Below are 16,469 nucleotides of genomic sequence, written 5' to 3'. Positions count from 1 at the left end.
AGAAAAGAGAGAGGAGAGAAGAGAGAGGAGAGAAGAGAGAGAAGAGAGGAGAGAGAGGAAAGAAGACAGACAAAAGATAGGAGAGAGAAGCGAGAGAGAAGAGAGAGAAGATAGGGAAGAGAGGAGAGACAGCAGAGATGAGACAGTGAAGAGAGGAGAGAGAGAATAGAGGAGAGTAGAGAGGAGAGAGAAGAGAGAAAAGAGAGAGAGGGGAGAGATGAGACAACAGACAAGAGATGAGAGGAGAGGAGAGAGATAGGAATGGAGAGAGAGAAGAAAGACAAAAGAGAGAAGAACGAGAAGAGCGGGAAGAGCGGGAAGAGAGGGAGGGGAGGGAGGAAAGAGAGGAGAATAGAAGAGAAAGTGAGAAGAGGAGAGAGAGAAGAGAGAGCAGAGGAGACAAAAGAGAGGAGAGAGAGAGTAGAGAAGAAAGGGGAGAGGGAAGAGAGGAGAGAGAGAAGAAAAAATAGAGGAGATAGTGGAGGGAGAGAATAGAGGAGAGGGAGAGGAGAGAGAAGAGCAGGAGAGGGAAGAGAGAGAAGTGTGGGAGGAGAGAGAAGAGCAGGAAGAGAGAGAGGAGAGAGAAGAGTGGGAAGAGAGAGAGGAGAGAGAAAAGAGGAGAATAGAAAGAGAGGAGTGAAGAAAGGAGAGAGAAGAGAGGGAAGAGAGGAGAGAGAAGACAAAAGAGAGCAGAGAGAAAGCAAGGAGAGAGAAGAGAGGAGAGAGAAGAGAGGAGGGAGAGAATAGAGGAGAGAATAGAGAAAAGAGAGGAGGGAGAGGAGAGAGAAAAGTGGGAAGAGAGAGAAAAGCGGGAAGAGAGAGAAGAGCCGGAAGAGAGAGAGGAGAGAGAAGAGAGGGAAGAGGAGAATGGAAAGAATAGAGAGAGGAGAGAGAAGAGGGAGAGGAGAGAGGAAAGAGAAGAGAGAGGAGAGATGAGAGGAGAGAGAAGAGAGGAGAAAGAGAGAAGAGGAGAGATAGGAGAGGAGAGCGAAGACAAAAGAGCGAAGACAAAAGAGAGAAGAGAGAGAGAAGATAGGAGATGAGAGGAGAGAGAAGAGGAGAGAGAAGAGGAGAGAGTTGAGAGAGAACAGGGAAGGAGAAGAGAGAATAGAGAGGAAAAAGAGAGAAGAGGAGAGAGAGAAGAGAGCAAAGAGTATTGTATTGAGAAGAGCAGGAAGAGAAATGGAGACAGAGAACAGCAGCACAGGATTACAGATTACTGCAGCTAAAACACATACACACACACCCACATACACACCTACACACACACCTACACACACACCCACACACCCCCACACACACACCCACACACCCACACACACACCCACATACACACCCACACCCACATACACACCCACATACCACATACACACCCACACCCACCCACAGACACACCCACACACACATACACACACACCCAGATACACACCCACATACCCACACATACACACATACACACCCACATACACACACCCACAACCACACACACCCACATACACACCCACACACACACCCACACACACCCACATACACATACACATACACACCCACACACACCCACATACACATCCACACACACATACACACACATACACACCCTCACCCACATACACACCCACACACATACACACCCACACACACCCACATACACACCCACATATACACACACACCCACACACACCCACATACACATCCACATCCACATACACACCCACACACACCCACATACACATCCACATATACACCCACACACACACCCACATCCACACCCACATACACACCCACACACATACACACCCACAACCACACACACCCACACACACACCCACATACACACCCACACCCACACACACCCACACACACCCACATACACACCCACATGTACACACACACCCACACACACCCACATACACACCCACATACACACCCACACACACACCCACATACACACCCACACACACCCACATGCACACACACCCACATACACACCCACATATACACACACACCCACATACACACCCACATACACACACACACAAACACACCCACATACACACACACACACACATACACCCACACACACACCCACATACACACCCACACACATACATACACACACACACATACACACCCACACACATACATACACACACACACATACACACCCACACACACACCTACACCCACACACACATACCCACACCCACATACACACACACCCGCACACACCCACACACTGTGTTGTTAACAAGTGTGAAATATAAGAGGAGCTTTAATGCCTCTATCGAGTAAATATATAAACCCACAAACACATTTATACACACATAAAGCAGATTTCTTTATTTTCCCATTTGTCTGTTGTGCTTTGAGGAAATTACACTCATTCCCATCACAGTGCTGCCAATATTAGAGCTCAATCCATACACACGCACGCACACACACACATGAACACACACGCACGCACACACACACACACACACACACACACGCACGCACGCACACACACACACACACACACACACACACACACACACACACACACACACACACACACACACACACACACACACACACACACACACGGCGCACACACACACACACACATGCGCGCACACACACACATACAAACGCACGCACACACACACACACAAATACACACGCACGTACGCACACACATACACACGCACGTACACACACACACACACATACAGTGCCAGTGTGAGTATGTGTTATTTTAGCCCTCTGTATCCGTGGTCCGTTTTTGGAGGTCATTTCCCCTCAGGGGTGTGAGGTAGAGAGCTGCAGGGGATTAGGACAGGAGTGGCAGAGACCAGAACACCAGCAGCAGGGTGTTAGCTCCGAGTCATCAGGGACCAGAACACCAGCAGCAGGGTGTTAGCTCCGTGTCATCAGGGACCAGAACACCAGCAGCAGGGTGTTAGCTCCGAGTCATCAGGGACCAGAACACCAGCAGCAGGGTGTTAGCTCCGTGTCATCAGGGACCAGAACACCAGCAGCAGGGTGTTAGCTCCGTGTCATCAGGGACCAGAACACCAGCAGCAGGGTGTTAGCTCCGTGTCATCAGGGACCAGAACACCAGCAGCAGGGTGTTAGCTCCGTGTCATCAGAGACCAGAACACCAGCAGCAGGGTGTTAGCTCCGTGTCATCAGGGACCAGAACACCAGCAGCAGGGTGTTAGCTCCGTGTCATCAGGGACCAGAACACCAGCAGCAGGGTGTTAGCTCCGTGTCATCAGGGACCAGAACACCAGCAGCAGGGTGTTAGCTCCGTGTCATCAGGGACCAGAACACCAGCAGCAGGGTGTTAGCTCCGTGTCATCAGGGACCAGAACACCAGCAGCAGGGTGTTAGCTCCGTGTCATCAGGGACCAGAACACCAGCAGCAGGGTGTTAGCTCCGTGTCATCAGGGACCAGAACACCAGCAGCAGGGTGTTAGCTCCGTGTCATCAGGGACCAGAACACCAGCAGCAGGGTGTTAGCTCCGTGTCATCAGGGACCAGAACACCAGCAGCAGGGTGTTAGCTCCGTGTCATCAGAGACCAGAACACCAGCAGCAGGGTGTTAGCTCCGTGTCATCAGAGACCAGAACACCAGCAGCAGGGTGTTAGCTCCGTGTCATCAGGGACCAGAACACCAGCAGCAGGGTGTTAGCTCCGTGTCATCAGGGACCAGAACACCAGCAGCAGGGTGTTAGCTCCGTGTCATCAGGGACCAGAACACCAGCAGCAGGGTGTTAGCTCCGTGTCATCAGGGACCAGAACACCAGCAGCAGGGTGTTAGCTCCGTGTCATCAGGGACCAGAACACCAGCAGCAGGGTGTTAGCTCCGTGTCATCAGGGACCAGAACACCAGCAGCAGGGTGTTAGCTCCGTGTCATCAGGGACCAGAACACCAGCAGCAGGGTGTTAGCTCCGTGTCATCAGGGACCAGAACACCAGCAGCAGGGTGTTAGCTCCGTGTCATCAGGGACCAGAACACCAGCAGCAGGGTGTTAGCTCCGTGTCATCAGGGACCAGAACACCAGCAGCAGGGTGTTAGCTCCGTGTCATCAGGGACCAGAACACCAGCAGCAGGGTGTTAGCTCCGTGTCATCAGGGACCAGAACACCAGCAGCAGGGTGTTAGCTCCGTGTCATCAGAGACCAGAACACCAGCAGCAGGGTGTTAGCTCCGTGTCATCAGAGACCAGAACACCAGCAGCAGGGTGTTAGCTCCGTGTCATCAGGGACCAGAACACCAGCAGCAGGGTGTTAGCTCCGTGTCATCAGGGACCAGAACACCAGCAGCAGGGTGTTAGCTCCGTGTCATCAGGGACCAGAACACCAGCAGCAGGGTGTTAGCTCCGTGTCATCAGGGACCAGAACACCAGCAGCAGGGTGTTAGCTCCGTGTCATCAGGGACCAGAACACCAGCAGCAGGGTGTTAGCTCCGTGTCATCAGGGACCAGAACACCAGCAGCAAGGTGTTAGCTCCGTGTCATCAGGGACCAGAACACCAGCAGCAGGGTGTTAGCTCCGTGTCATCAGGGACCAGAACACCAGCAGCAGGGTGTTAGCTCCGTGTCATCAGAGACCAGAACACCAGCAGCAGGGTGTTAGCTCCGTGTCATCAGGGACCAGAACACCAGCAGCAGGGTGTTAGCTCCGTGTCATCAGGGACCAGAACACCAGCAGCAGGGTGTTAGCTCCGTGTCATCAGGGACCAGAACACCAGCAGCAGGGTGTTAGCTCCGTGTCATCAGGGGACTGAGATAGGCTTCAATACATCATTTAACCAGGGCTCCACCACTCCCCTTTACTCGCCCTGCTGCACATCATACAGACAATAGCCTTTATCTATGCCTGGTAAAGGTGGACTGAATGAAAGGGGTTTGGGCTATTTGGCTCTCTCTATAGTCTCTATATGTTGATATAGCTACAGCAAACTGCCATAACCAATGTAACCAATGGGCTTTCGATATTCAAATATTGCATTATAATAAGGTGTGATGTAAAAGCTGGAAGAGAGATGAAAGAGAAAGAGAGGGTTGTCTGGAGGGTTGTGTGTGTCCTCTAATCTCATGCCTTCCAACCAATCACCGGCGTTTTCCTCATCCCATTGGCTCATCATTGGCTGATACTCCATCCCTCCTCTGACCAACTATGTTTTATCTCTCTGAAGAAATGCGGTCAACCTGGCCGTGTTAAAACTCAACGAGCAGGGCCTGTTGGACAAATTGAAAAATAAGTGGTGGTACGACAAGGGAGAGTGTGGCAGCGGGGGAGGGGACTCCAAGGTTAGCCTCTCTGTCTCCGACTGCGGTACAACCGTGTTCGGGAAGTAATGCGTGCATCTGCCCTGGCCACACAGATCAGTGATGAACATCACTACATCGCCCCCTCCTACTTCGACTTCCCTCGGTCTGAAACCAGGGAGGAAAGAAGGAGAGGAGGGGATGAATGGAGAGAGAGAGATAAGAGAGCAATTACTGTCAAAGCAGGAATATTGGCCCTGTAGTGTCTGCTCTGGAGAGAGGAGTGTGGTCTAGAACCCTGTAGTGTCTGCTCTGGAGAGAGGAGTGTGGTCTAGAACCCTGTAGTGTCTGCTCTGGAGAGAGGAGTGTGGTCTAGAACCCTGTAGTGTCTGCTCTGGAGAGAGGAGTGTGGTCTAGAACCCTGTAGTGTCTGCTCTGGAGAGAGGAGTGTGGTCTAGAACCCTGTAGTGTCTGCTCTGGAGAGAGAAGTGTGGACTAGAACCCTGTAGTGTCTGCTCTGGAGAGAGGAGTGTGGTCTAGAACCCTGTAGTGTCTGCTCTGGAGAGAGGAGTGTGGACTAGAACCCTGTAGTGTCTGCTCTGGAGAGAGGAGTGTGGTCTAGAACCCTGTAGTGTCTGCTCTGGAGAGAGGAGTGTGGACTAGAACCCTGTAGTGTCTGCTCTGGAGAGAGGAGTGTGGTCTAGAACCCTGTAGTGTCTGCTCTGGAGAGAGGAGTGTGGACTAGAAGACTGTCAGAAAATAGAGGGAGAGATAGAGAGGAGGATGGATGTAATAAAATCGAGAGATAATGTACTTTATTGTTTGGTGCCTTTTAGATTCCTTTTCAGATCTCTTACTCAGGGCTTGTTAATGACGTGCCGTAAATTGTCCCTTGCAGTCCCCTCTCCCAGTGTGAGCAGGCCCTGACAATAGTTCTGTGTTCTCAGTAACTGCCTCTGTGTGTGTAGCATCGGCTGGGGCAGTATGGACGTGTTACCTGAAGTGATACAGGGGGGTCCCACTCATATGTCTGTAGCTCGCTTAGCCCTCGCCCCCCTCAGCCCCCCAACGAGCATACACACATGTACTCAGTGGGACCCAGACTGGGTCACTTTTACCAGGCAGTACCATTTATGTGACAGTTCTGACTGTATGTGACCTAATAACATAAAATAACATGACCTATGATGTTATTTATGTTATTTTTACACGCCAAGAACCCCGGTAAACCTTGCGGTTTTGAAACTGAGTGAAGCAGGCGTCTTAGACAAACTGAAAAACAAATGGTGGTACGATAAGGGCGAGTGTGGACCCAAGGACTCGGGAAGTAAGGTCAGTCTCACGGGCAGAGTGGGGGACCAAACACCCTCACTGTGTGACAGACAGGCACGCCTCTAGATTAGCCTGGAGACTAGGATTAGCATTAGAATTAGCATCAGTTAAATCTAAATAATCAAATAGTAATAGTTGATTGATTTACTGTCGAATACCTTTCTAGTTCAATCACTGCTAGTCTTCTGCCTATGCCACATCTGCCTTTATAATATGATTTTAAAGCAAAAATAATTATACTGCATAAATTCTGGAAAATGTGTTATGGCCTTCATAATAATGGGCTTAATCTCAGAATACCATTCAGTTTACTATTCTCTGGGTTACTCTGGATAGAAGACAAGTCAAAGTGTGGAGAGGTTCTTTGAAACATCATGAGTTTGATAAAACTACAGATAATCTTGGAATATTTAAGACGTCCTTAAACACTACAGATGTCTTTAGAAGAACACTTCAGACATTCTTAGAACATCAGAGAACTCTTAAGAATGCCAGTGAAGTTTTTAAAATCCTAGGGACCTTCACCAAGACTGTCTGAATAGAATACTTTATCATCACTCATCCAAAAGCCTGACCAATACAATACAATGACTGAACATACTTTAATTGGTACGGTGTACTAGTCATCCTCGACTTAATATTTAATACTTGTAAGAATACATTAAAATGTTTATTTACTTTAATTGTAGTCATGCAGTAGTAGTAGCTATGTGTAGTAGTACTGTCATAGTAGTAGTAATAGATGTATTATATGCACTTGTAGATAATAAGCTTTTATGATGGCAGTAGTAGAAATGATTACCCTAGCAGACTAGTCATAGTAGTGGTAGTGGCTGTTGTTGTTAACAAGTAGTAGATGTTATTGTGCTAAAAAAATAAATAACTAAGTCTTAGTCATGATGTTGATGATACTCTAAAGCTGCCTGTTGTGTGTCACTAGCGCCACTGTCTCTCTCTCTCTCTAAACCTGTGCTCTCCGTCCCCCCTCCCAGGACAAGTCGTCCCAGGCCCTGAGCCTGAGCAACGTGGCTGGGGTGTTCTACATCCTGGTGGGGGGTCTGGGCCTAGCCATGCTGGTGGCCCTGGTCGAGTTCTGCTACAAGTCGCGCGCCGAGGCCAAGCGCATGAAGGTGGACCTTAGCCCCCCTCACTGCCCCAGCCCCTCTCCCAGCACCCAGAATTTAGCCACTTATAGAGAGGGGTACAACGTATACGGCTCCGAGGGGGTCAAGATATAGGGGTAGGACTTAGGGCCTCCTATAGGTGGGCTGGTGTGAAGTGTCTTGTGCGTGTAGCCTCTAGCAACAGCCAACCAGTGTTGTGACCGTGGTGAAGCATTGTGCAACGTTGTTTCCTTTTTTTCTGTTGTGACAGCTTCTTATGTTTTAGTTTATTTTTCTGATCGTTGTTGTATAGCGCTTCCCCACCAGAGCATTCTGGGGGCAGGTGGCAGATTGGTTCCATCGTCTTTGGCTGCAGATGATGACGATGATGTTATACACCTGCATTCTGTCCATACTCTGTACACTACACATACAGCACATAAGACATTAGAACATTGGTGCACATCTCCTGTCCTCAAGGCCTGCAGTGTCTGCTGGTTTTAACACTGTTCTAACAAGTGACTGATTTAGACCTTGGTTAGCAGGTCATTGATTGATTGACCAGTTTGGTACCAGATCAGGGAGAACAGAAAACCAGCAGGACTGCTTCACTGGAGGACTGGCGTTTTACGGACAAGTTAAGCCCCCTAACAGAGTTCTAGAACTCGAGATGCCCAAAACATCCCAAATGAGGTAGAGTTAGAGAAGAATACGCTCAAATCAACAAAACACTTTATAGAGGATGTCTGCTTACTGATGTTAACCCTAAAAGTGACAACATATTGTTGGCTTAAAAGTGCCAACAGGGATAATATTTTACCTCGAATTGGTAATGATTGCAAAGAGACTGTCTGTCTAGCTATAAAAAAAAAATGTATATTAACCTTTTGTAACACAAGTAAATGGTTTAAATTACCCAAAATAAGCATATATTTTTTAAAGCACACATTTATAGTCATATTTGATGTTTCAAAATAAAACAGTTTTGTATGTTTTTTTGAATGATATTTAGATCAATTTCATCCATAACCATTTGTGTTGAAAGAAATTATGTTATTCATTCAAAGTGTCATGTTTCTGTGATACTCAGTGGCTAAGAAATTGCCCGATTGAGCTAATCTGACATACCGGTACGACCTAAAATGGCCACCGGCATGGGCGATATAGGCGATAAGGGCGCCGGTGCCATCCGACTTTTAGTTCCAATTGTATCTGAAAGATGAGACTCAACCTGGAATAGAGACATTGACTGGAAGCTAAATATGCATTTACATTTTTTTGTAATTTTTTTGTTGTAGTAGCTGCCCCACATCTGGGGAGTCTCCATATCTATATATCTTCAGGGTACATACTGTACACTACCATTCAAAAGTTTGGGGTCACTTTGAAATGCCCTTGTTTTGAAAGAAAAGCAAATTTTTTGTCCATTAAAATAACATCAAATTATCAGAAATACATTGTAAATGACTATTGTAGCTGGAAACTGATAATTTTTTATGGAATATCTATATAGGCATAGAGTGGCCCACGCCTCACAAGTCCTCAACTGGCAGTTTCATTAAATAGTACCCGCAAAACACCAGTCAACGTCAAGTAAAGAGGGATGCTGGCCTTCTAGGCAGAGTTCCTCTGTCCATTGTCTGTGTTCTTTTGCCCATCTTAATCTTTTCTTTTTAATTGGCCAGTCTGAAATATGGCTTTTTCTTTGCAACTCTGCCTAGAAGGACAGCCTCCCGGAGTCGCCTCTTCACTGTTGACGTTGAGACTGGTGTTTTGTGGGTACTATTTAATGAAGCTGCCAGTTGAGGACTTGTGAGGCATCTGTTTCTCAAACTAGACACTCTAATGTACTTGTCCTCTTGCTCAGTTGTGCACCGGGGCCTCCCACTCCTCTTTCTATTCTGGTTAGAGCCAGTTTGCGCTGTTCTGTGAAGGGAGTAGTACACAGCATTGTATGAGATCTTCAGTTTCTTAGCAATTTCTCACATGGAATAGCCTTCATTTCTCAGAACAAGAATAGACTGATGAGTTTCAGAAGAAATGCCTTTGTTTCTGGCCATTTTGAGCCTGCAATCAAACCCTTAAATGCTGATTCTACAGATACTCAACTAGTCTAAAGAAGGCCAGTTTTATTGCTTCTTTCATCAGAACAATAGTTTTCAGCTGTGCTAACATAATTGCAAGAGGGTTTTCTAATGATCAATTCAACTTTTAAAATGATCAACTTGGATTAGCTAACACAACGTGCCATTGGAACACAGGAGTGATGGTTGCTGATAATGGGCCTCTGTACCCCTATGTAGATATTCTATAAAAACCTGCCGTTTCCAGCTACAATAGTCATTTACAACATTAACAGTGTTACACTGTATTTCTGATCAATTTGATGTTATTTTAATGGACAAAAAATGTGCTTTTCTTTCAAAAACAAGGACATTTCTGAGTGACCCCAAACTTTTGAATGGTAGTGTACATCTACCTCTGTGCCAAATTTGGTGCTTTTATCACAAAGTTTACTATTGAGTCTACATTTTCAGCTTAGCCACACAACTAGTATGTATACAAAAGAGAGATTATTTTTCATTTCTCCATATTAACACAGAAATCATGGTAAATGTAGCTTTTTTTGTTGGTTTCTAGTTGCTTGACGAAGTCCCAAAATTTCTGAAGGATAAAAAGAAGGGATTCGAAAATATGACATTTTTTACACCTGTTGGTGCAAAATAGGTAAACATAACATTTCCAAAGGAAACACTAGGCACATTGTATATCAGTAAGTAGTGTGTTCCTATGAAGTGTTGCCCATGACAAAACAGGAGTCAGTCTCTCTCTATAATTCTAAATCTGTGAAACAACCCTCACTTTACTGTACAAAACCTCACCTTACTGTAAAAAACCTTACTTTACTGTACAAAACCTCACCTTACTGTATAAAACCTGATCTCACTTTTCAAAACCTCATCTTACTGTACAAAATCTCACTTTACAAAACCTCACCTTACTGTACAAATCCTCACTTCACTATACAAAACCTGACCTTCCATGTTTTTTCAAACCAAGACCCCAGAAATGCACGGTCACCTTGAAATGCAGATGTCTAACCCAAACGTATCTGAAAGTATCCTGAGCATCTGTGTGTTTGTTGTTGCCTGCCTTTTTTATACAATGTTAGTTTAGATAAAGGTAACTGCCTAAAATAAAGGAAACACCAACATAAAGTGTCTTAAATAGGGTGTTGGGTAACAGCGAGCGGCCAAAACAGCTTCAATGCGCCTTGGCATAGAATCTGCATGTGTCTGGAATTTGACACCATTCTTCCATGAGAAATTCCATCATTTGCTGTTTTGTTGATGGTATTGGAAATCTCTGTCTCGGGTGCCACTCCAGAATCTCCCATAAGTGTTCAATTTGGTTGAAATCTGGTCTCTCTCTCTCTCTCTCTCTCTCTCACACACACACACACACACACACACACACACACACACACACACACTTTAAACCCCTATGCTTCTTTGAGACCCCTCTTTCAAAGTCACTGAGATCTCTTATTCTAGCCATGGTAGCCAAAATAATAGTCATTTGTATACATTACCCAAAGCATGATGGGATGTTAACTGCTTCATTAATTAACTCAGGAACCACACCATTGTGGAAGCACCTGCTTTAAATATATACTGAACAAAAATATAAACGCAACATGTAAAGTGTTGGTCCCATGTTTAATGAGCTGAAATAAAAGGACCCAGAAAGCAGAAAAAGCTAATTTCTCTCAAATGTTGTGAACAAATTTGTTTCTATCCCTGTTAGTGAGCATTTCTACTTTTCCAAGATAATCCACCCACCTGGCAGGTGTGGAATATCAAGAAGCTGATTAAACAGCATGATCATTACATAGGTGCACCTTGTGCTGGGGACAATAAAAGGCCACTCTAAAATGTGCAGTTTTGTCATACAACACAATGCCACAGATGTCTCAAGTTTTGTGGGAGCGTGCATATGGCATGCTGACTGCAGGAATGTCCAACAGAGCTGTTGCCAGAGAATTGAATGTTAATTTCTTAACAATAAGCCGTTTTAGAGAATTTGGCAGTACGTCCAACTGGCCTAACAACCGCAGACCATGTGTAACCACGCCTGCCCAGGACCTCCATTTCCTTCTATGAACTGTAACTCAGTAAAATCTTTGAAATTGAAGCATGTTGCATTCATAATTTTGTTCGGTATACTTTGTATCCCTCTTTTACCCAACTTTTTCCTTTATTTTGGCAGTTACCTGTATGTTTCAATGCTAATGCTTGTGTAATGTGTGTGCGTGAGATGTGTGTGTGTATTTGTGTGTTCCTATGTTTGCACAGTGATTGATGTATTTGATTCATTAGGGTCCTATTATATAAACTCAAGTGTTTCTTTTCCTTCTCTCCTCCCATTGCCCCTCCCTCTCTCATCACCCCATCCAGCTGCCCTTCACAGAAGCCATGCGGAACAAGGCTCGGCTGTCAATCACGGGCAGTGTGGGTGAGAATGGGCGTGTCTTAACCCCGGACTGCCCTAAGGCCGTCCATGCTGGCCACTCCCTCAGACACCCAGGGCTTTCCCTACCCTCGGTCCTACCCTGAAAACCAAAAACACACACTGTGCCTTAACCACACACACACACACACACACACACGCACACACGCACACACGCACGCGGCTACATCATTACCACCCCGACACCACACATACACACAGACCAGAGACCGCCAGCAAGTAACAGCAACTACAGGGAGAGAGGGGGGAGAAGTATGACGATCACCATCACACTAAAATCCTCATATGAGTGTAAACGTTGGGAGATCCATGAAACAAGGACAACAAGGTGCCAAACTGACATTGTCAGCACACTAACGACACAGGAACCAAAATAAACAAAAAGATGGCGATGTTGATGACGAAGACTTTGGGCAGCGTCATGAGTAGGCAGACATGTGACTTTATCTGCTCCGACGTGATAGAATGGGTCCTCTAACAAGCCACACCCCTAACCCCATACCAGGAAACTATGCTTTAGGACAAACACCACCATCATCATAATCTTCATCATCTTCACTTGCCTGCGAGGAATTAGCGGCAGGAGAATCTCTTATAAGACCAGAAAACTGTAAACCTGAAAACATTGGACTGTACAAACCTGCTCTTTCGCCGTGAACTGGTCAGACGAACATGCTTTCTTACAACACTTTGGTTAGCGTCTCGCAAAAACAACGCAGAGATCACTGAAGTTACCTTAATAGACGACAACTCGATGGATATCTCCAAACTCACACGGCTAACTCAACCGTAGGATTCACAGGGGTTTGTAGAAATAAACTACTGAAATGATCCATAAAATGACAGTAACGCTAAATAACAAGTAGATGTACCACTTCTCTGGGCGGGGAACAGAGGTAAAGCTGTACATTCTGTGAAAAGTGAAGAAAACGTATCAAAGTTCATCTCAAATGAGACATTATTCCCAATATAAGGCATTATTTTTTACCAGGGCCACATTTAGCCAGCTAGGCCTCTGGTCTGAAGAAGTGACACATAGCCATGATGTTTTTCAGTGGAAGGGGAGGTACTGTATCAGAAGCTTGCTTTTTAAACTGTTGTAAATAACTGCGTAGCAAAACTGAACTCACCTCTCTTTTTTAACCATCTTAGGTAATAATTCATTGCAATAATGAATATAACAAAATGCCACTTGTAATTATGAATACATCTTTTTATAAATACATATTATATACAGTACAAATGAATATATATCTATACATCTACAGAGAGCTATAGAACATTAGATTATCACCATTGAGTGAGGCCATGACATGTTCTGTTAAAGGGTGTTTTGATAATGATAATGATTCATTTCCACAGTCTTTATGTGTCCTAATCCACACTGAATGTCAATCTGACACTCACAAACACACAAACACACATCATCAATTACACAGGGTCAACTCTCGCAGAGTGATCTTCAGCACCACACAAGATGTTCCTTTTTTTCCAGTTGTTTGTTCCCCATTTTGTTTTATTTTGTTGTTTTGTCCATCATTTTGAGAACATAGCCTCTGTACGTACAATAGTCCCAGGTCTTCTTTGTGTTTAATCCTCTAGCCATGTTCTTTTGTCTGACCGTCTTCTGTTTTAAAGGCTATTACAGCAGTCTGGAGAGGCCAAGAGGAAAGGGAGAAAGAAAAATAACAAAGAAATGAAGTACCAGAAAGAGTTCTAACTGAATGGTGGAGTTTGGTGGCATTGACAGCAGTTGCAGGGGTAGTATTGCCTTGGCCCTGGAATTTTGACCACTCTGTATCTCCTCCTCTTCTCTCCTCTCACTGAGAGGGTCACTGAACAGAGTCCCCTTGACCTAACCCCTGACATTAAACCTTTGACCTTCTCTAGCTTTGACCTTTCGACTCTTATAGGCACTGACAAGACCAGTCAGCCTTTAAACTCTCACTCTGATCCCTAGTCTTATTCTCTCTCCCTCTCCTAACCCTCTAGAGTTTACAAGACATTTAGATTATTTAATTTTTATATTTTTCAATCTCCCACCAGATGAACTAAAACCCAGACAGGCAATCCTGTCTGTGTATTGTTGAAGCAGACAGGTTGACTGCTGGCTGGTTACTAACCACTTCAGTTTTTTCTGGGTTTAACACAATCTTTCTTTGTATTTGGTTACGTTTTTTAGTAAAAAATCAACCCCTGCTTTCTCTCTGAGTATTTATTTCACTGACAGCATTTTGGGTGGTGTGTACTGTGATAGTTTATCTCTGAAGAGTTAGGTGTAGATACACATTTTCCCAAAAAATGATGACAATAACAATATTGGCAATAACTAAAGATAACATTGACATTTCCATGACATTTATATTGACATTTGCATTATAGATCCGTGAGAGTTTTGGATTGTAACCTCAAGCCACATGAATGTACAACCAAGCGTGTTCTCTGGTTCAACAAAGCACGGGTTAAAGCTTCCCTGCTGTAGTGGGGCCATGTTGGAGAGCTCCCTCCCTGCTGTAGAGGGGCCATGTTGGAGAGCTGCCTCTCTGCTGTAGAGTGGCCATGTTGGAGAGCTCCCTCCCTGCTGTAGTGGGGCCATGTTGGAGAGCTCCCTCCCTGCTGTAGAGGGGCCATGTTGGAGAGCTCCCTCCCTGCTGTAGTGGGGCCATGTTGGAGAGCTCCCTCCCTGCTGTAGTGGGGCCATGTTGGAGAGCTCCCTCCCTGCTGTAGTGGGGCCATGTTGGAGAGCTCCCTCCCTGCTGTAGTGGGGGCCATGTTGGAGAGCTCCCTCCCTGCTGTAGTGGGGCCATGTTGGAGAGCTCCCTCCCTGCTGTAGTGGGGCCATGTTGGAGAGCTCCCTCCCTGCTGTAGAGGGGCCATGTTGGAGAGCTCCCTCCCTGCTGTAGTGGGGCCATGTTGGAGAGCTCCCTCCCTGCTGTAGTGGGGCCATGTTGGAGAGCTCCCTCCCTGCTGTACAGGGGTCATGTTGGAGAGCTGCTTCTCTGCTGTAGTGGGGCCATGTCGGAGAGCTCCCTCCCTGCTGTAGAGGGGCCATGTTGGAGAGCTCCCTCCCTGCTGTAGTGGGGCCATGTTGGAGACCTCCCTCCCTGCTGTAGTGGGGCCATGTTGGAGAGCTCCCTCCCTGCTGTAGTGGGGCCATGTTGGAGAGCTCCCTCCCTGCTGTAGAGGGGCCATGTTGGAGAGCTCCCTCCCTGCTGTAGTGGGGCCATGTTGGAGAGCTGCCTCTCTGCTGTAGTGGGGCCATGTTGGAGAGCTCCCTCCCTGCTGTAGAGTGGCCATGTTGGAGAGCTGCCTCTCTGCTGTAGTGGGGCCATGTCGGAGAGCTCCCTCTCTGCTGTAGTGGGGCCATGTCGGAGAGCTGCCTCTCTGCTGTAGAGTGGCCATGTCGGAGAGCTGCCTCTCTGCTGTAGAGGAGCCATGTTGGAGAGCTCCCTCCCTGCTGTAGTGGGGCCATGTTGGAGAGCTCCCTCCCTGCTGTAGAGGGGCCATGTCGGAGAGCTGCCTCTCTGCTGTAGAGTGGCCATGTTGGAGAGCTCCCTCCCTGCTGTAGTGGGGCCATGTTGGAGAGCTCCCTCCCTGCTGTAGTGGGGCCATGTTGGAGAGCTCCCTCCCTGCTGTAGTGGGGCCATGTTGGAGAGCTGCCTCTCTGCTGTAGTGGGGCCATGTTGGAGAGCTCCCTCCTTGCTGTAGTGGGGCCATGTTGGAGAGCTCCCTCCCTGCTGTAGAGCGGCCATGTTGGAGAGCTCCCTCCCTGCTGTAGTGGGGCCATGTTGGAGAGCTCCCTTCCTGCTGTGGTGGGGCCATGTTGGAGAGCTCCCTCCCTGCTGTAGAGGGGCCATGTTGGAGAGCTCCCTCCCTGCTGTGGTTGGGCCATGTCGGAGAGCTCCCTCCCTGCTGTAGTGGGGCCATGTTGGAGAGCTCCCTCCCTGCTGTAGTGGGGCCATGTTGGAGAGCTCCCTCCCTGCTGTAGAGTGGCCATGTTGGAGAGCTCCCTCCCTGCTGTAGAGGGGCCATGTTGGAGAGCTCCCTTCCTGCTGTGGTTTGTCGGAGAGCTCCCTCCCTGCTGTAGTGGGGCCATGTTGGAGAGCTCCCTCCCTGCTGTAGAGGGGCCATGTTGGAGAGCTCCCTCCCTCCCCACTGGGCACAGATGTCAATTCAAAGTCTATTCCAAGTTGGTTCAACGTAATTGAATTGATGTGACATGGAAACAACATTGATTCAACCAGTGTTTG

At 47.0% G+C, this 16,469-nt stretch overlaps 1 protein-coding gene across 4 annotated transcripts in view; it reads left to right on the top strand.

The window, feature by feature from the left end:
• Nucleotides 1-14,417, top strand: part of LOC106581393 (glutamate receptor 4) — a 116,741-nt gene extending 102,324 nt beyond the window's left edge. Inside the window, exons 16-18 of one of the 4 annotated variants that reach the window (XM_045703995.1) lie at nt 5,182-5,296; nt 7,579-7,716; nt 12,147-14,417. In XM_045703995.1, the coding sequence (XP_045559951.1) occupies nt 5,182-5,296; nt 7,579-7,716; nt 12,147-12,305 (412 nt within the window). In that variant the 3' untranslated portion in view covers nt 12,306-14,417. Of the gene's footprint in view, nt 1-5,181; nt 5,297-6,471; nt 6,587-7,578; nt 7,827-12,146 lie in introns of all 4 variants that reach the window. The other 3 variants (XM_014163428.2, XM_045703996.1, XM_014163429.2) reach the window with 3 other exon arrangements.
• Nucleotides 14,418-16,469: the final 2,052 nt, after the last annotated feature.

The sequence above is a fragment of the Salmo salar genome, chromosome ssa20 (assembly GCF_905237065.1).
Source record: "Salmo salar chromosome ssa20, Ssal_v3.1, whole genome shotgun sequence".
NCBI classification, from domain to species: domain Eukaryota; kingdom Metazoa; phylum Chordata; class Actinopteri; order Salmoniformes; family Salmonidae; genus Salmo; species Salmo salar.
The sequence above is the reverse complement of the archived record's forward strand: the minus strand, read 5'-3'. Positions and strand labels throughout refer to the sequence as shown.